Here is a 21,020-nt window from a genome sequence, read left to right as displayed (position 1 = left end):
CAGGTTTCTGAAGTTATCTGAGAATTTTCCTGAAAATAAACTTCACATACAATCTAAACAGGTTTTGGAAGTCACTCGAGAGTTCCTGAAAGTTAACGCCATAAGATGTTCGAAGCTTTGCAAGTCTTCTGTTGCTTTCTAAGCCTAATAAAGCTGTCCAAAAGCTGTTCAAGGTGGTAAAAAAACGAAGTGTCGAAGCAACTCTGTGATGATGCGACTTCATTATTCACGCATGAAAAACTTGTGAAAACTATTACCATGGTGTGACAAAAAACAAATTGTGAACAACAACTGATATACTAAAGCTGGCTAGCTTACGATGGAAAATAAATCTAAAGTGCCGTAAATTTCAAAACAGTATATTAAAACATCGACAAAGCTAATTGAAGAGAGCTGAGCTATTTGAGTTTTCTTTTGTACGTATTCTAGCAGTTGAATCCTTTGTTTCTTTTTAGGGAACACTGGAGAAATACAAGGAATGGCTGGACAAATATGGAGACATTGTTGGGTACGTGTACAAGTTTTCTGATTTTTCGTAAGCATGTTGTTTTCTGCAGAAATGTGCTTCATAAAAAGTAAATTAAAGCAATGTGATCTACTTGGCAACGATAACGGAAACCTTTACACCTGGAGAGAGGCTCATATGCGGCTTAAGTATGGTGCAGCAGTTTTTTTTTTTTTGGGGGGGGGGGGTGCTTTACACAGTAGTTAGTGGTTCGCAGTGCGGTACAATTTTTACCTTAACGATTAGCCATTTCATATTCAGGGTATCTCAGTACAACACTTTGCGTTGAAATACGGGCACGTTATCGCCATGACGACTACCCGAACTATCTCATTCAGGTTCAAAAGTCAGCTCCATGTGAAAACGTTAGCCATACCCCAGAAGACACAACGAACGTGGCGAGTTTCCTGAACTGTGATTTTATTGTTACAAGATATACTTTCGACCTCGCACATCATGGTTAAGCTAAGTCCTCTTTATGTAACCTTCTTTTTGTCGTCACTTTTCAGTTTTTACAACGGTGCTCACCCATTTCTTATCGTGAAAGACCCGGAGCTAATCAAGAAGATCCAAATAAAGGATTTCCACAATTTTCATAGCCGAGGGGTGAGCATAAACGTCCATACTTTGTTCTGCTTTGGCGTGCCCATATACCCCTGATAAATGTTACTGGTTTACTTTCAAACTGAATTATTAAAGTGGGTAATGCCGGGAACTTCTCGTCGCAATATTTTTCCCAGAATTCCCGTGCATCATAACCAAATCTAATTCGGAGTTAGATAAGCCTAACCTGGTGCTACGCGTGCACTACTTTATCGATACACCATATCACGAGCTAACAGGGCTGTCTTATTCGCGTCTATGTTAGAGAATGCTAGAGAATCACGAACGAAAAGTCACACTTTTAATCGTTATGACCAGTTTCTATTACACGCGTCCTCAAAAGGGCCCTGAAACACTTTTTCAAATAACCTAGGAATGAATTCACTGGAAGAGCATATTGCCTCACGAATTCAATGCCGCAAAAATCTTAAGAATCCGTCCAGTCGAGTGGAGTTACAAATGTTTGTGGCATGCTGCAATTGCATTCTCTCTTCACTCGTCCCAACTAAAGCGCGAGACAGACGTGTGATTTTCCGTGCGATGCGGCGTGCTGTGTCGCATGGAGCGGCGTGCCGCAAGCGACGTTTTGGGACACACGGCGGCGAAGGAGCTATCACCGGCAGGCTCCATCCCCATGCGGCGCCTCGGCATGCGCGGTCGGACGACTTTGTATCCTCGTAATGAAGCTGAAAACAAAAAACATTGTACATTTACAGCCACGCTTCGTTCCATAAAAAAATAATGAATAAAATGTCCTCGTGAATGACAAGCACGTTGCAACAAGAGGAGGTCGTGGTTGCAACAGCGGTAACAGCTGACTATTCATGACTCCGACAGGTAGGCCTAGCATGGCGGGCGCCGGTAGTCGTCTACGCCATTCACACGCGAGCTCAACATCGAGAGCTTGTTCTTGACAACAACATTAAGCTTTACACTCGTTTGTAATGTGTTTGTATACGCTATTACTTTCTCGATGCCATTGATGTGAGGAGCAAAGGTGGAAGCAAAGCGAGCCAGCGCAGAAACGCCGGTAGCCGTGTTTACCTGCGAAGTGACCTTGCATCGCTGCTCACAATGTCCGGTCCCACTAACGGTTTCAAAATGGGCGTTGTCGTGCAGAAATGGCACACTTCAAACATCACTTTATTAAACCCGGAATAATATCACGTCCCAGGGAAATGTACTTCTTGTTTGTCACGCCACCGCAGTCAGTGATGTCAGCAAATCCACGCTCACACCGCTCCATAGAGTCGCCCGAACTGGCCTGGATCACGGGGGATGGGAGCGGCTACATGGAGGTGGCGCCACTACCGGCGTGACGTCACTCGTCTGCTCACGTTGTGATTGTCTGCTGCAATGCGGCGGTGCGATGCGGCGACGAGAATACCTGGCTAAACCGCTCGCCGCACCGGCTATGCGGTGATGCGATCCGATGACACGTCACGAAACGTCACCACTCCGGCTGTCACATCGTCGCACCGCACGCCGCATCGCACGGAAAATCGCACATCTGTCTCGCGCTTAAATTGCTGGAAGCTGAGCGGGAAGGGATGGCAGGGCCGCAGAAAAACTTCACGCGCGCATCCTGACCTTGAGCACTTTTTTTTTTCTTCGAAAGCGCGGCTTTCGGTGCGACCGCGTGCGCACGCGTGGACAAGTAGCGGCCTCCCGCAGCTATCTTTGTAACGAGTGAGCGCGCCGTGTTCAAATCATTCAATGGCTGATAGATGGGCTTGCTACGTGTGATTTTTTTGGCATATTCCGTGATCTGTCGAGAGAAGGGAAAACAATTTTTAGCTGACTTCGATAATTTAAATTGTGAATTCCAGGCCGTGTGCTGCGCTATATTATAAAGCTCACGTGTTGTCGCAAGCCTCTACTACCGATCGGCAGCGTTTTTTTGACCATGCTCAAAAATTGTTGCATTGCCTCTTTAAACTGTGCAATTGAGGCCACATATTTTACGACGGTGCGTTTCACTGTTGCAAGTGCGATGGTAGTTCTTGCTGGGAGCAACAGCAGTGTTGCGTGGAGCACAAGCACCAAGGTGCTGTACCCGACATCGAAGCAGGAGAAAGTTAGGAGAGAGCATTGCGTAATTATAAATGAATGAAAAACGCCAAGCCAGTGCGGAAGGCGCCGTACAGTCACAGCGAAAGCTAGAACAGCGGCCTTTCAGAGCCTTTTCTAAATACTCACTGCGTAACTACTGCAAGTTCACTTGCTCGGTACCCACTACGACATTAATAAACTTTTGCGTAGTTGACGCATTCGCTTTGCTGTTTTTCGTCGTTCTTCTGAGAAGCATGGTATCCGCTAAACAATTGCAAGTAATTTTGTGTCCATTGTTCATGCTGTGGCTGACCACGATGAGGAAGTATGGCTGAAGTGGGTATGCGCCACAATTAATACGTGAACAAAAACAAGCTTTTTCTACGCTTTATAGAACGTATTACCGTGATTGCTTTCCTGACATAAAGCCTGCCTAAGGCAAGTTTGCCAACAAGTCCCAAGCATTAGCATTGATTAGTGGTAGAACACTGGACTGGCACCCAGCGGACCTAGGTTCATGCCCCACTGTGTCATCGGAACTAGGTTTTTTTTTTCACAACTACGGTGCTGTCCGAGACCCTAGTTGTGATCTCATAACAGCTTTCGCTGAATTTATAAGGGTAATAAATATGCGCACAAGCCAAGCATCATGTAGTCTCATTTTCCGCACAAGTAAAAGGAATCCTTAATGTTAATATTTATTGCATTGGTTCTGTATTCGCAACGTGAATGGTGTCTCAACCATGCACAACAAGTGCTAAGTGATTGCACCAATTCACAGCGAAATAATGAAGTTTAAGGCGTACGAACACTTCCAGGTGTCGTCTGGCTTCGCAAGAACTCATCCGATCAACAAAGAAAGTATGATCAACGCTCAGGGAGAGCGCTGGAAGAAGATGCGCAGCCTTTTGACGCCCGCTTTCACGACGAGCAACATGAAGAAGGTAAGTTACAGCGTTATTCAGCTCGGTAACCCATCACGCTACAGTATTGGTACTCGAAGAAGCGGGCACGTGAAAAGTTTGAATGGCACCCACAAAGTTCAAAGAAAAGTCCTAAACTCACCGAAAAGGTGACATAGACGTTGCGACAAAGTGCGTAACAATATTTATTTAGATTCTTTTTAATTAGGAACTACTGCCAATCTCGAATGAAATCAGCGGCGCTCTGCAGGATCGCTCAAGCTTGGCGAAACTGGAGATCAGCTCGGGATCTTTGCGAGCTCTGGCGACACCCACTTTTGAATGAGCAAACAGTAGGATAAATTCCAATTCACCCCTCAGCGCGCTGCATTTCATTCGTTACGACGGAACCCGGCATCGCGTTCACGATGGTCGACAAAGTTAGGTAGTGGTTTCAAACCACGGGCATCTTCTTTCAGTTCTTTTTCATTCCCCCAAGTGCGCAAGTGCACCCGTACAGTGAAGGCGTGAGAAACTTTTCGCGATGATATTTTTTTAGTCGCACGGGGTGTTTAAATTTATTTTGAAGCTTTCAACACCTGCACTAAGATTTTTGTTAGAATACTCAACAAGGTGGCCTCTGAGATTAGTTCCTGCCGAGCGTCCTACAACATCACGAACATAGTTAAACTCGAGGCCACGTATTAATCATCATGCTCGGCCTGCACATTCTAGCGCGCTGCTCAGCCGGTGCCCGCCCTCTTTGTAGTCTTCATCATCACCCGAGCACACACGCCCGGATATTTAGCTATTTGGCTGGATGGTGTACTCCGCTAGCTAGGTTAGGAAATACTATAGCCAAGCTAATTGCGCCAAGTTATGGTAAGGCCGGCGTAATTGCGCCACATCATAAGAACACCATGCTAATGAAGCTATGTAAGCTAGGTCCCGGCTAACTATAGCATGCTAGATGAAGATCTATCTGAACCTTGTTAATTAACGTGACGTTAATCATGAACACGCTAAGTAAGACTATGGTAATTAGTCCTAACTAATATGATAATTAGTATTGTGCAAGTGAGCATTACGTTTATTACCTTCACACTGATCACGACCTTGTTAATTGGGCCCGAGATGAATGCCTTTTCTTTGAAAGCTTATTAATAAAAACAAAACGGGTCAATGTATTGGTCATTAGGCCTTAATCAATTAGTATAGTCAAAATTGGAGCAAAATTGATGCGGCGTTTACCAAGCATATGAGTGGACGACTAACTTCAAAAGATGAAGGAAGCTAGCTTATCACAAGCTCCTCCATAGCTCCAGACTTGCACAGGTACAGTGCGACCTGTATAGGTTACAGTAGAATACATAAAACAGCAAACAAATTGCTCTAGGTTGTACGACAATGCGCTGAAAATACATAAATGCAAACATAAGGTAACTACAGGTTACACAGGTGCGAACATAAGGTAACTACTACCAAAGCCATGATATGGTTATGAGAGACACCGTATCGCAGGGCTCTAGAGATGTTGACCATCTCCATTTTTGTGTTCTACTTCTTTGTAAACGCCCCCCCCCACTATAAAGCCAATTGGTGCTGAAGGTAATGAAATAAATAAAAGAAATCCGGTGTTCTTTAGCCTGCCCAGGCATCGCACTGTACATGGGCCAGTAGCATTTCGATTTCATCAAAACGCCGCTAACTCGACGTGAATTTGTTAAGAATACCTTTGGGTCTGCAGTCTAGAAGCATAACAAGTAGATCACCGTGGCGTTATTGTTATAATTATGAGAGATGCCTTTTTTGTAGGCTCAGTGAATTTGAACCGCCTGGGCTTTTTTAACGTGTTCTTAAATCCTACTGCCTCAACCTGTACAATCTAAATTGCAGCAGGAATTCCATCTCGCAACCTTCATGTCAGATGCCGAGCACCATAATCACTAAACCAGGTGCCTTTAATTATGTGTCAGTTATAAAAGATGCTGTTTTGCGGGGCTAAGCACAACTTTGTGTAGTTTCTGCATAAAAGTTTTACGCATACCTGTGGTGTAGTTAGCATGTTTACTATTACAGCAAATTTTTAATTTGATAGACACAAAATGCCAAAGCTTTGCCGCAAAGGTAAAGCAATGAATGCTATAGCGACAAATCGGAAGGACACGCACAGAATGGCAAGCAGATCGAAACGTGCGCCGCGTTTCTCACGCACGAATGACGCACGAAACGCACTCACAGGTACAGGTTAACGAGAATAAGTGTCTAAGTTGTTACTTCGCTGTGTCTGAAAAGCGCGCCCTTATCGCAAATGTAGGTTGTGAAACAAATGCAGTGACCTCGTTGCGCCCTGTAACTAAAATAGAACCGTTCCAGGGCGAGGCCAACATCAGCCAAAACGTATCATCCTCCTCACCAGGTGATAAGAGTGCGCGAGAGATTGTCCACTCCCCTCCTCTCCGATGGGCAGAGTACGCGTAAGAGATGAGAGGCACCGCGCGCTGATTGTGTCATCGTGCTGATAATGCTGAAAACACGATAGCCCCTACCCCAAAATGCCCGCCAACAGCGGTAAGCGGTAGATATAAATAGCTTGCGGCTTAAACGTTTGGGAAGGAGCGTCTCAGTGGCTAATTTTTTTTCCATGGTATTTATTAAAGTACTTGGGCAATAAAGACAAACTCAAGGGAACAAAAGTACAATCAAATCGTGAAAGTAAGCGTTCAGCCGTTACTCATAAACACTAAATGGCTAACACAGCGCAAGTTTCTCACATGGAGAGTTCTTCACATCGTGTTATACAAACAAAAAAGGGGTGAGGTCAAACAGTTCTCTAAGACGGAGTACCAGTCCGGTCTAAAGTCTAGCTCGTCGTAAATGTTTTTTAGGTGGATAGCCATTTGAATGAAGTGTGCGCTTGAAGAGGTGGTGCGCTCTGCATTGCGGTCTTGCATTCGTGTCTTCCACAAGCTGTGCAAACCCATGAGGAAAAACATATCATATGGTACTTCATCAAGCGTTGCTGGTAGAAGATAACGTATTGTGTGAGAATTAATGACGAAACGTTTTTTCAGTGCTCGCTGAAGGACATCCCAAAATAGTATGGCATCTTTGCAGCTAACAAAGCAATGTTCAATCGTTTGCGGCACATCACATAGACGGCAGTTAACAGACGGAATGAAAATACCTTTTCTTTCTTACCATGTGTTTACCGCCAATGTTTCAGAGTGGAGTTTATAGAAGAATGTTTTTAAATTCGGTGGAATGTACATTTTGCGCACTCGCTTCAACACATCGTGACCTGGAAGATTGGAGTACAGTGAACGGTACAATGGAGGTGGGAAGAGTGTACTCAGTAGGTCCTTATACAGCATCTTGCGCGATACTGTGTACAGGTATTCTACAAAAAAGCCAGCTTTAAGGAACTGAACTGCGAGGTAAACTTCCTGCATGAATCCCCACAAGCATGGGCGTTTCGAGAAGTTGGATGAAACAATTAAATCTGGTAAGGAATCAACAAGTGTAATCTGCAAGAAGGAATGGATTGCAGGATGGGAATCGTCTCGAAAAAGAAGAATCGGGACCCTATTTGCCACAGATAAAGGTGTTTTAGTCCTAACCCACCCTCACTAACTGGCTTGAATATATTATCACGGCGCATGGGCTCAAAAGTCGAAAACCATATGAAAGTAGCGAAAATCCGATGAAAGCGTTGTATATAGAATCTTGCGCAATGAATAAGTTGCAATACATAGTAAAGCTTTGTCGCTAAGAAAGTATTGCAAGCTTCAGCTCTCCCAAATATCGAAAGTCGATAGGGAACCAAAAAAAAAGCGTCTCAGTGGCTAAGTGGTTAACACATCACATTCACGACGCGGAGGTCCCACGTTCAATTCCATGCGCCAAATTTTTATGTTGAATTTTTCATCTTTCTTGAGTTTTATATATATATATATATATATATATGAAAACTCAAGAAAGAAAAAAATTATATATATATATATATATATATATATATATATATATATATATATATATATATATATTGTGGGCATTTGTTACTTACATCTTCCTCATCCCTGCATGATCACAATCACTATCATCCGCTTGTCTCTTTGTCCTCGTTGCCACTCTGGGTCATCATCATCGTCATCGTCTGTGTACTGGCTCTGCCTTTTCGTTTTGCGAGGTCTTTCCTCAATTAAACGCTGTCGCAATCAAGACTACCAAGACTTCTTACGTGATGGAGGTGGATTTTCGTTCCTCTTACCTACCGCAGCCCACTCTACCCGCTGGAGCTTCGTTCAGGCCGCCTATTGCGCCCACTGTCAGGCAGCATGTCCCAGACCAAGCCTACCGGCGCTGATGTCATCAACCACACACCGACGCAAGCTGCTCCTCCTATTTACATACACGGACATCAGCGGGAACCCCCGCTCTTCGCTGGTCTTCGTGGAGAATACGTAGAAGACTGGCTCGATGACTACGACCGCATAAGTGTCACTAATTGGTGGGACGAGACCGCCAAACATCGTTACGTCCCTTTTTATCGGACTGGAGTCGCAAAGACATTATATTTTAACCACGTCATTGACTTACCCGACTGGGCTACCTTCCAGCAGCAGCTGCGACACGTTTTTGGAACCCCGGAAGTTCAATCCGTCGTCGCGAAGAGGACACTTGATACTCGCCGACAACATCCCGGTGAATCGTACACTTCATACATCGAGGATGTCCTCGCACAGTGCCGGCGTGTCAATCAATCCATGCCGGAATCGGACAAAGTGCGCCACATATTGAAAGGCATTGGGCCTGTTGCCTTTAGTGCACATGCTGTGCAAAACCGAGCTACCATCGCTGATGTCGTGACGACATGCCAGCGCCTTGATACGCTGGACTCTGTTCGCCTCCAACCGGACAATGATGACCACCACTTTACGTCTCATGGCCACCTGCGTGACCTCGTCCGGGACAATATACGTGAAGAATTGCGGTCTATGGACTTCACACCTCCTACACCGCGTCTTACACAGTCTTCGAGAGTGCCCTTGCGTGACATCGTCAGGGAGGAACTTACATCGCTGACCGGCTATGCGCCCGTACAGCCACCTGCTTCACGCTCCATACCCACGTACCCTGAAGCTGCTGCCGTGCCTCCCAGTGACGCCCACGCGACATTGCTGCGTCCATCCTACGCATCAGTTGCTGCCGCTCCCCCGGTAAACTACCATTCCGTGCTCCCTGACCCTCCGGCCCACCTGACCGCGCTATCTCCAGGGTCCCCGAATGCCTTCTATTCCCCACTGTGGCGCTCGTCTCGCCCTGTATGCTACTACTGTGGCTATCGCGGCCACATATCTCGTTTCTGCCGAAAGGGCCAGCAAGATGAGCGTCGGAACGACGTGCGCGGACAGGATTCGTACACTGGGGCGTCTTATCAAGGTCGGCGTTATTCGTCTCCCCCGCACCGGTCTCCATCTCCTCCGGCATCGACTGCACCACAAAACAGCCGAAACACGAGACGGCGCTCGCCTTCGCCTTTCCGCCGTTTCACTTCTCCACTTCGGCCAGCCTCATTCTCATCTGATATTCATTCGGTAAACTAAGTGATGCACTTGGTGGAGGAAAAACTGCATTCGGAATTAGAACTGAAATTCCTCCATCAGGCCCGTGTAACACGCTTTCTGTGGAAGTGGAAGGAGTGCGAGTCGATGGTTTGGTGGACACAGGTGCGATATTGTCTGTGATACGCACTGATTTGTGTGAATATTTAGCGAAAGTAATGACGCCTTACGATGGCTCCACGTTAGTTGCTGCCCAGGGGAACGTCATTCGCCCTTCCGCATTTTGTACTGTGGGTGTTTTCATCGACGGCATCCGCCATCACGTCCAGTTTGCTGTCCTATCCCGCTGATCTCACCAACTAATTTTAGGGTGGGATTTTCTATCATTTGTTTCCGGGGCGATTTGTTGTGGACAACGCGTCGTTCACCTCGCTGACACCGACTACATGCTTGACGACGACAATCAGAAGCCACTTCGTCTTGTCGCTGCGAAAGATATCGAACTGCCCCCCCTACAAGAGCGAATTGTCAGCATTACGTTCAATGACATCTATCACGGTGATGTATTGGTCTCACCGTCACCACTTTGCGTTCGTAAAGGTATAGTTCTTCCGTCCGGTGTCGTTCGTTTTTGCAATGCCTTTGCACTTGTCACTGCTGTCAACTCTACACCAGAGAAGATCTTACTACCACAGGGCACTACTGTGGCCCGTGTTGCCGACTTCGAGCCTGTATTTGTTACGCCACTTCAGGCCATCGCATCCAAAGAACCTTCCCTCGGTGAGCATGTTTCTTCCTCCGCCTTTACCTCCGCTATCAGCAGCGAATTGACATATCTACAGAGGAAGCAGCTGCTCGCATTGTTACAGAAACATGCAAATTCTTTCGATTTTTGCTCGTCTAAGCTGGGCCACAATAATACCACAGCACATCGAATTCAAACTGTTGGGACATCTATCGTACACCGCCGACCCTACCGCGTGTCTCTAGCTGAAAGAAAATTTATAGAAGAAAACGATGCGGACATGCTTAAACTGGAAGTCATCCGTCCCTACTCTAGCCCTTGGTCGTCTCCGATTGTTTTGGTTCGCAAAAAGGATGGCTCTGTGCGTTGTTGCGTGGACTACCGGGCGCTCAATAAGATCACACGCAAAGACGTGTACCCTATGCCACACATTGACGACGCCCTTGATTCCCTACAAGGCGCGGAATTTTTTTCAAGCATCGACTTGCGTTCTGGGTACTGGCAGATCCCCATGCATGAAGACGATCAGAAGAAAACGGCGTTTGCGACCCCCTACGGGCTATATGAATTCAACGTGATGCCTTTCGGGCTCTGCAACGCACCCGTGACTTTTGAGCGCATGATAGATACCGTGCTGTGCGGCCTGAAATAGAAAAGTTGCATTTGCTACCTGGACGACATTATTATCTTTTCGTCAACGTTTTCTGAGCACCTAGAACGACTGGATCAAGTTCTGACATGCCTTGGCGGCGCCGGGCTTCAAATAAACACTAAGAAAAGCTCTTTCGCTAGCAAATCTATCAAGGTCTTAGGACATGTCGTTAGCAAAGATGGCATCCGGCCCGACTCTGACAAGATTTCTGCAGTCCTTCACTTTCCGCGTCCCGAAAAACCAAAAGAGCTTCGCAGTTTCCTCGGCCTCGCCTCCTATTTTCGCTGGTTTATCCAGAACTTCGCTTCTATTGCTGCTCCATTACACCAACTACTCGCTTCGAATGTCCCCTTTCTGTTGTATCAAGAATTTCAAACGGCATTCGAGCTTTTGAAGCAGGCACTCACGTCTGAACCTCTGCTCTGCCACTCTTTGACGAAACCGCATCGACTATCCTTCATACCGACGCTAGCGGCCTTGATATGGGAGCCGTTCTTCTACAACGCGACAAGTCTTCCCTAGAGAAAGTTGTTGCATATGCCAGTCGCGTACTCACCCCTTGTGAAAAGAACTACACTATAACTGAGCAAGAGTGTTTGGCTGTGGTTTGGTCGGTCCAGAAGTTCCGTCCCTGTCTCCAAGTCCGTCACTTCACAATCGTTACGGACCACCATGCCTTATGCTGGCTTTCTACTCTGAAGAACTTGTCCGGACGCTTGGGTCGGTGGATACTACGCGTGCAGGTGTACGACTTTAACATAACTTACAACTCAGACAGAAAACATCAAGACGCCGATGCTTTATCTCGTTGCCCGCTTCCAACTACCCATATCAGCGTTGGTGAGAACTCAACCACCACATCTACCAAAGTTCATACGCTCGCATCAATAACGCAACCCTTTTCGGACGACGAGCCAACATTTATCTCCCGCCAGCGGTTCGATTCATGCTGCAGAGGCATGATGGACCACTTTTCGGGAGTTTTTCATCCACCAAACGCACGACTCCGTCGTCAACTCCTGCACTTTAAGCTGGACAATGGGGTTCTCTACCGCAACGTCTACCACCCTGACGGTCAGCGCTGGGTTTCTGTACTGCCACGCTCTTTTCGACTTCAGGTGCTCGAAGCCTTCCACGATGACTTGACTGCTGGTCATCTTGGTTTACAAAAAACTCTTGACCGCATTCGATGTCATTATTACTGGCCTGGCCTTTCTTCTAGTGTAGCGCGGTACGTCGGTTCCTGCTACCCATTCCAGCGTCGTAAACTCCCCACGTCTGCACCTACTGGACCTCTACAGCCACTTCCGTGCCCTTTAATGCCTTTCGAGGTTGTATGTGTTGACCTTTACGGGCCTCTCCCCATCACATCTGCTGGCAAATGATGGATAGTGACCGCCGTGGACCACCTGACACAATACGCTGATACTTCCTCTGTTATTACAGGCTCAGCTGTGGAAGTTGCAGACTTTATTCTTCACGCCATAATCCTGCGTCATTGGGCTCCTCGTGTACTGCTTAGTGATCGCGGCAAAGTGTTCCTGTCACAAATAGTAAATGAAGTACTGCGCGTTTCTGGAACTACTCACAAGACAGCTTCAAGCTACCACTCTCAGACAAATGGTCTCACAGAAAGATTTCACCGAACCCTTGCAGACATGATAGCCGTTTACGTCCAACCCAACCGCAAAAACTGGGATACTATTTTACCATTCCTTACATTCGCTTACAACACTGCCGTTCAGCGAACAACTTGCTACTCACCATTTTACCTTATGTATGGACGCACCCCGACTACCTTTCTCGACGTCTCCTTCTTTAGCAGCCATGGGAATTTGTCAGTCTTCTAGCGAAGAATACAATTCCCGCCTGGCCCAGTCTCGCCATCAGGCTCGCATCAATACTGAAGTGAGACGGCACGAGCGGAAGATCATCTATGATGAATTTCACCACGTTGTGTCTTTACAACCTGGTGACGAGGTACTGCTTTTGACACCTATTCGCACTCCTGGTCTCTGTGACAAATTCCAACCACGCTTCATCGGGCCATACATTGTTTTAGAACACATTTCGCCGGTTAATTATCCTGTGACACCACTCGTCACCCCAACAGACTGCTGCTACCGCAGCACAGAGATTGTCCACGTTTGTCGCATGAAAACTTTCACGCGACGTTCCCCGTCACTTTGACTTACGGCGTCCAGGGTGTCCGCTTCCAAGTGGGGGGAATTAGTGCGGGCATTTGCTACTTACATCGTCCTCATCCCTGCATGATCGCAATCACTATCATCCACTTGCTTCTTTGTCCTCATTGCCACTCTGGGTCATCATCATCGTCATCATCTGTGTACTGGCTCTGCCCGTTCGTTTTGCGAGGTGTTTCCGCAATTAAACGCTGTCGCAACTAAGACTACCAAGACTTCATGATATTATTACTAATATATGTGACGCTATGATGAAAGGGCGACGTGGCCTGGCTCATACCCCTTGTATATTCTACTCTCACTTCTTCCTCCTCGGCTTCTACCAACCATCGCTACCTTCATACGTCACAGGATTCCCCCTCCCCCCGAAAGAAGGCATGAGTTACAACTTACAAACAAGAAAAAGTAAACAAGGAGTGGCTTGGAAGTCACCAATGTCCAAATAAAGAGGTAGTCTCACAAATTTTAAAATGCACGTGTTGTCTTCTTCGTCGCTAAGACTTGAAGGGAGAGTGTGGCAGTCCGGTGATATCAATAAGAGATCTGGCGGGCGAGTCTGATGGCTGCATCCTGGATAACACAAGAATGCTTTGGACGTGGAGACTGATGACATAGCTGGCATTATTGCGAAGAGTGGACGCTGTTTGAAAGCGTTGCAGTAGATCGGTCTTCGGCGTCGCTGTCTCTGCTGCGTGCGTGCTCGTTGTCGTAAACTAATGGGATGGTGTCTGAATCCTTGCGTGGTGGAACTGGTGACTTCTTGTCTTGTTCGGTGTTTCCTGAGGTTTTGGAGCTATAATCTTAGGCGCAGTCTTGATCTTTTGTGCCAAATGCGTTTCTGGCGCCAATCCCTTATGCGAAGATGCCTCGCTTCTTGAATATGTTTTAAGACGCTTGCTTTGCGTCGTCGTCCTTGTTGGTGTGTCCGTTGTAGTTTCTGGAGTTTGTGGAGTTGCATTTGCTGAAATTGCTCGTCCTTTTGCGAAGGTTGGTCAGATGGGCATCTTTCAGGAACATTTGTCGGCTTTTCTTTGCATGGTGTTTTGATCAGTATATAGTCGATACTTGTTAGGGTGTCACGATTCGTGTCAGGCAATGGAGATAGTGTGCCAGAATTGACAGAAAAATCTGCTGAGGCTCTTGCAACGACATTCTTAATGGACGTTCCTGGCACAGGGAAGTGCTTGAAAGTTGATCTTTCCGAGCCTCCTGTGTCGATTGGGCTCTCAGGTGGCTGGGAACTCGACGGTGACACTGCGAGAGGATTGGTTTGGTCAGATTTTACTTGGGGCTGTTTCTCTGTGTCCGCACCTTGGGAGATAAGCTGTTCTGATGCATGAATGAGGACGGTTGGCCCTAGGCTTGGCTGAGTATATTCGGAGTTCCGCAGCTCTATCCCAACCGCAGTGGGCGAGTGAGACGTGAGGTGAGCGTTGTGAGCGATGAAACAGCGAAGTGATGTAAAGCCAGGATGCGGGCCAAGTCTGCGAGATGGGGAGTAAGCTGCTCCAATGCGTGGAGACTGATTTTCACTCTTTGAGTCATCTTGGTGTTGTTTGGTATTTTCCCCATGTGTCAGCTGGTCTACCATGAACAAGGCGTCCTTATCGCACGAATAGTGACCGTTAGGAGCCTTTGAAAAGCTGCGTCGTAGAAAACCAGGTGGTGGACCATGTCTGCGAGACGGAGCATGCTAGGCATCAGTAGGGTGAGCCACGTCTCATATCGTATGTTGGTGCCACGACTTTTGAAATGCCGACGTTCGTGCACAAGGGAGCTACGCTTGACGGTTGGGTTTTTCCCAATATACGTATGGCCTTCTGTAAGTAAATGCATGTGCCACTTTGTCTTGAGGCACTTCTCGATTCGCGCTGGACTTTCGAATGCCTGAGGACTGCTTAGGAAATTAACGATAGTGTGCAGTTGTCTCTAGATCGTTGGCAATGAGTAAGTCTTGGTCATAGTCATTAAAACGGGTAATCATCTCCTCTTCGATTTTTTGCCATGACTCGTCGTTCTGGAATATGTGAATTAGGTAAAATTTGAATGCCTCACCGGTGACGTAGTCGCTGAAGTTCGTAACTATCTCCCGTTCCGACCAAGATGCAGCGGTAGCACGGAGTTCGAACAGGTTGAACCAGTCCTGTACGGGTCCATCGTCCGCTGATCCGGTGTACTTGGGGATGTCGAGGTCAGCCGATGGTTCTGTCATGGTGCTGGTCTTTGTCCTCCTAGGCGATGATTCGGTAGTCAATGTACGGTCAGGGCGTCTTCTGGGGAACTGCGTCGATGATGAGTGACTGATGAAGGGGCAGGCAGGTCTCCATCCTGTCGACTTGTGTGACGCTATGATGAATGGGCGACGTTGCCTGGCTCATACTCCTTGTTTATTCTACTCTAACTTCTTCCTCCTCGGCTTCTACCAACCAGCGCTACCTTCATACGTCATATATATATATATATATATATATATATATATATATATATATATATATATATATATATATATATATATATAATATACATATATATTGTGAGAATTCACCCTCTACCAGTTCTTGGTCATCACCCGTTGTGTTGGTACAAAAGAAGGATGGATCGGTACGATTTTGTGTTGATTACCGCGCGCTCAACAAGATTACCCGAAAGGATGTATATCCGATGCCCCGTATAGATGATGCACTTGACTCATTGCAAGGCGCCCAATACTTCTCCACCCTTGACCTTCGGTCCGGGTATTGGCAAATACCAATGGACGAAGCAGACAAAGAAAAGACCGCCTTTTCTACGCCGGACGGTCTTTACGAGTTTAACGTAATGCCATTCGGTCTATGTAATGCTCCCGCCACATTTGAAAGGATGATCGACACTGTTCTTCGTGGCCTCAAGTGGAAACCTTGTCTATGCTACCTCGATGATATCGTCGTGTTTTCTTCCACTTTTGATGATCATCTGCAACGCCTAGATCAAGTGCTTACATGTCTCTCCAACGCTGGACTTCAACTAAACACAAGGAAGTGCCATTTTGGCAACACAGCTATAAAAGTACTAGGACATCTCGTTACAAAAGATGGCATCCAGCCCGATCCGGACAAAATTTCCGCAGTACTCAACTTTCCGCGACCCTTTCGCTCCAAAGAACTACGCAGTTTTCTTGGACTCGCATCGTACTTTCGCCGCTTCATTCGCAACTTTGCCACTATTGCTGCTCCTCTCCACAAGCTCTTTGCTAGTACCGGTTCCTTCGATTGGAATGATCAATGCGAAGCCTCATTCCAAGAACTCAAGCAGGCACTGACATCCCCACCGGTGCTTTGTTATTTCGATGACAAGGCACCTACGATATTACACACTGACGCGAGTGGACAAGGAATCGGCGCCGTACTGCTCCAGCGCAACCATGCCTTTCGCGAGAAAGTTGTCGCGTATGCAAGCCGCACTCTGACCACTGCAGAGAAGAGGTACTCGATAACCGAACAAGAGTGCTTGGCTGTTGTCTGGTCCATCCAAAAATTTCGTCCGTACCTACATGGTCGACATTTTACTGTTGTGACAGACCACCATGCTCTTTGCTGGTTGTCCACAATCAAAAACTTGTCGGGACGACTTGGCCGCTGGATTCTCCGATTACAATATTATGACTTTGACGTCATCTACAAGACTGGAAGACAACATCAAGATGCCGACGCTTTGTCACGATGCCCTTTGCTGCAGTTTTCGGTGCACGTCACATCCCCTTGTCAAATTGGCTATACGGAGGACGCCTCGTCGATATCATCCATTTCTTCCCTACCTTCATCCCCCCGTCCGTCAGCACTTGCTACTCACCAGCGAGCCGATTCTTATTGCACTGACATCATTGGTCGGCTTACCGGTGCTTCGTCTTCCCCTAATGCCAGGCTCCGAAAACAACTCCGACTATTCAAGTTGGAGGACGATGTGCTATATCGATACATTTTGCACCCGGAAGGCCACCGATGGGTTCTTGTCGTACCACGCGCACTACGCACTGAAGTTCTGCGCGCTTCCCACGACGACCCGACGTCAGGACACTTGGGTTACTACAAAACATACGAGCGCATCCGCAGTCGATTTTTCTGGCCAGGTCTTTCCACGACAGTAGCTAAATATATTGCCTCGTGCGCACTTTGCCAACACCGCAAGCGGCCCACTACTCCTCCAGTCGGGACCCTACAACCACTTCCTTGTCCATCAGAGCCGTTCTCTGTCGTCGGAATTGACCTCTTCGGGCCCCTCCCAACTACATCAGACGGCAAGAGGTGGATCGTCACCGCGGTTGATCACTTGACCCGGTACGCTGAGACGGCCTCAATCACTTCAGGAAGTGCTTCGGAAGTAGCAACTTTCTTCTTGAATGCTATTTATCTACGTCATGGAGCCCCTCGTGTCCTTTTGAGCGACCGGGGAAAGGCATTTCTTTCAAGCACGCTCAGTGAAGTTCTTCAAGCATCAAAAACAGTTCATAAAACAACATCTAGCTATCACCCGCAAACCAATGGCTTAACGGAAAGATTTCAGCGCACGCTGTGTGACATGCTGTCCATGTATATCCGACCGGACCATCGCAATTGGGATGCCATACTACACTTTGTCACGTATGCATATACAACGTCAGTACAACGAACCACAGGCTATTCTCCCTTTTTCCTAGTATACGGACGCCAACCGACATCACCACTCGACGTTTCATTCTTTTCTGGCCCCGTCAACTCTTCACCATTCGTTTGCGACCAGTTTCTGTCCCGCTTTGCTCGATGCCGTCGTCTTGCCCGCGTAAACACCGAAGCTAGCCAAGAAGATCGCAAACATCGTTACGATGCCACTCACCGCGTCGTTCTCTACCGCCCTGGCGACAATGTACTTCTGTGGACTCCTGCGTGAACGCCTGGCTTATGCGAGAAGCTTGAGTCACGCTATCTTGGCCCTTACAAAGTTATCGAACAGACCTCACCGGTGAACTACCGTGTCACACCTGTTCATGTTCCCACTGACCAACGCTGCCGCGGGACAGAGATTGTGCACGTTTCGCGTCTCAAGCCCTATTGTATGCGTTCCACAGCGTAATTCGCGGCCAGGCTGGCCGCTTCCGTCGACGGGGGAAATTAGTGTGAGAATTCATTGTACGCCATCTTCCTCATCTATCAATAACCATCATCAGTCTTCGGCCCGTTCCTCTTCATGATCGGCGCCATTTTGCTGTTGCTTCAATAAAGCGTCAGCTGCACCGTTGTATTTCAATATATATATATATTGTTAAGCGGTTTATTGGCGGACACTCAGCGATGATTCACGACAGCGACAGTCAATTCGGGGATCGACTCTCTGCACGAGCTGCTCTTCTTCTTAAGAAAAGGGCGACCCACTAGAAGGCGCTGAAGAGGACGACCCACTGTTCAAAGGCTTTACCACAACTACCCCGGGTACGAAAAGGGAGCCGCCTGGCGACCTAGCAGCTGGTTACAATGAGCGGGTCATGGTAGGCCTTGAGGCGCTTCACGTTAACAATGTCGCGTCCTCGACGACGCATGTCCGAAGATTGTTCGATGGGTTCAATCAAGTAGTTGACTGGGGAAGTGCATTTCACGACACGGTAGGGGCCTTCGTATTTGGGCAATAGTTTTGAAGAAAGGCCAGTTGCAGTAGTAGGGATCGAGAACCAGACGAGCGCTCCAGGGAGGAACGTGGGCGCAGTAGTGCTGGCGTCAGCGCGAATGCTTTTTTGCCGCTCTTGATCATGCGCAGTAAAGGTCTTTGCAAGCTCTCGACACTCTTCAGCAAGCTTGGCTGTAGCAGAAATAGGTGCCCACTCAGACGGATCTGGCCTGTACGGAAGTATCGTGTCGATGGTGTGTGACGGGTGCCTTCCATATAATAAAAAGAAAGGTGAAAAGCCAGTAGTGCTCTGAGGGGCGGTATTATATGCGTAGGTGACGAAGGGTAGAATGGAATCACAATTTGTGTGATCAGCGGCGACGTACTTGGAGAGCATGTCGCCGAGCGTACGGTTGAAGCGTTCTGTGAGGCCATTTGTCTGCGGGTGGTAAGCAGCAGTTTTGCGGTGAACAACGTTGCACTCTTTGAGAATGGCTTCAACGACTTCAGACAGGAAGACACGGCCTCGGTCACTGAGCAGTTCCTGGGGTGGGCCGTGTCGCAGAATGAATCGTTGGAGCAGAAAGGAGGCCACATCGCTCGCTGTAGCCGCCGGAAGAGCGGCCGTTTCGGCGTATCGCGTGAGGTGGTCCACAGCAACAATGGCCCAGCGGTTACCAGCCGACGTTAGTGGAAGTGGCCCATACAAATCGATGCCAACGCGCCCAAACGGCCTGGCAGGACAAGGTAGAGGTTGCAGACCTACCGGCGACAGGTGCGTTGAAGTTTTGCGGCGCTGACATTCTATACAGGAGCGAACAAATTTCTGCACGTAGCGGTACATGCCGCGCCAAAAGTACCGTTGGCGAATGCGGTGGTATGTCTTCGATACCCCGGAGTGCGCACACTGCGGATCAGAATGAAAGAATTCGCATATGTCAGAGCGCAAACTGCGAGGTATGACTAGTAGCCACTGGTGGCCGTCACCGTTGTAATTGCGTCGATGGAGGAGGTCGTCGCGAACGGCGAAATGGTGGGCTTGACGACGCAACGCGCGAGTGGATGGAGTGGATGGATCAGTCAGCAAGTCAATAAGTGAGGCAATCCATTGATCCTTGCGCTGTTCAGTAGCAATGGCATGAATGCTAATCGAAGAAATGGCAAGGTGAGACACTGAGTTGTTGGCATTGTCGTCAGGCAAGGGAGAGCGCGACAGGGCGTCGGCGTCAGCATGTTGCCTTCCATTGCGGTACAGCACGCGGATGTCATAGTCTTGCAGGCGAAGTGCCCACCGGGCGAGACGGCCTGAGGGATCTTTCAATGACGACAACCAGCATAGTGCGTGGTGGTCGGTAACGACATCAAATGGGCGACCATACAAATAAGGTCGGAACTTTGCAAGGGCCCAGACGATTGCCAAACATTCTTTCTCGGTGACTGTGTAATTAGTCTCGGCTTTAGTAAGCGTACGGCTCGCGTACGCCACGACATATTCCGGGAACCCTGGTTTGCGCTGCGCAAGGACAGCGCCGAGGCCGACACCACTGGCATCTGTGTGTACCTCTGTAGGGGCCTTAGGGTCGTAGTGGCGGAGTATGGGAGGCGACGTCAACAAACGACGAAGTGTTCTGAAAGCGTCGTCGCACTGTGAGGACCACGAATGGAGAGGCCCGTTACTTCCGAGAAGCTTCGTCAGCGGCGATATGATAGTCGCGAAGTTTCGAATGAAGCGCCGAAAGTAGGAACACAGTCCTACGAAACTGCGCAGTTCCTTCACGGATGTCGGCTTGGGGAACTCGGTCACGGCCCGAAGCTTGGCTGGATCAGGGAGAATTCCGTCCTTGGACACGACGTAGCCGAGTATTGTCAGCTGCCGAGCTGCAAATTGGCACTTCTTTAGGTTCAGTTGCAGACTGGCGTTGCTCAGACGCGTTAAAACATGCCGAAGGCGTTGAAGGTGCGTCGAGAAGTCAGGAGCGAAAACGACGACGTCATCGAGGTAGCACAGGCACGTGTGCCATTTCAGGTCACGCAGAACTGTATCCATCATGCGCTCAAAGGTGGCGGGCGCATTGCACAGCCCAAACGGCATAACGTTGAACTCGTAGAGGCCGTCGGGGGTGACAAAAGCGGTCTTCGGTCGAGCGTCCTCAGCCATAGGTACTTGCCAGTACCCTGAG

General features: G+C 48.1%; 1 protein-coding gene across 1 annotated transcript in view; it reads left to right on the top strand.

Annotated features, from left to right (window-relative positions):
* LOC119187401 (cytochrome P450 3A4) overlaps positions 1 to 21,020 on the top strand; it is a 65,162-nt gene that overhangs the window by 9,863 nt on the left and 34,279 nt on the right. Inside the window, exons 3-5 of the mRNA XM_075869649.1 lie at positions 456 to 508; positions 1,015 to 1,111; positions 3,979 to 4,104. Coding sequence (XP_075725764.1) covers positions 456 to 508; positions 1,015 to 1,111; positions 3,979 to 4,104 — 276 coding nt within the window. The remainder of the gene's footprint in view (positions 1 to 455; positions 509 to 1,014; positions 1,112 to 3,978; positions 4,105 to 21,020) is intronic.

The sequence above is a fragment of the Rhipicephalus microplus genome, chromosome 7, assembly GCF_043290135.1.
Source record: "Rhipicephalus microplus isolate Deutch F79 chromosome 7, USDA_Rmic, whole genome shotgun sequence".
NCBI classification, from domain to species: Eukaryota; Metazoa; Arthropoda; class Arachnida; order Ixodida; family Ixodidae; genus Rhipicephalus; species Rhipicephalus microplus.
This window is presented reverse-complemented; position numbering and strand designations above follow the sequence as displayed.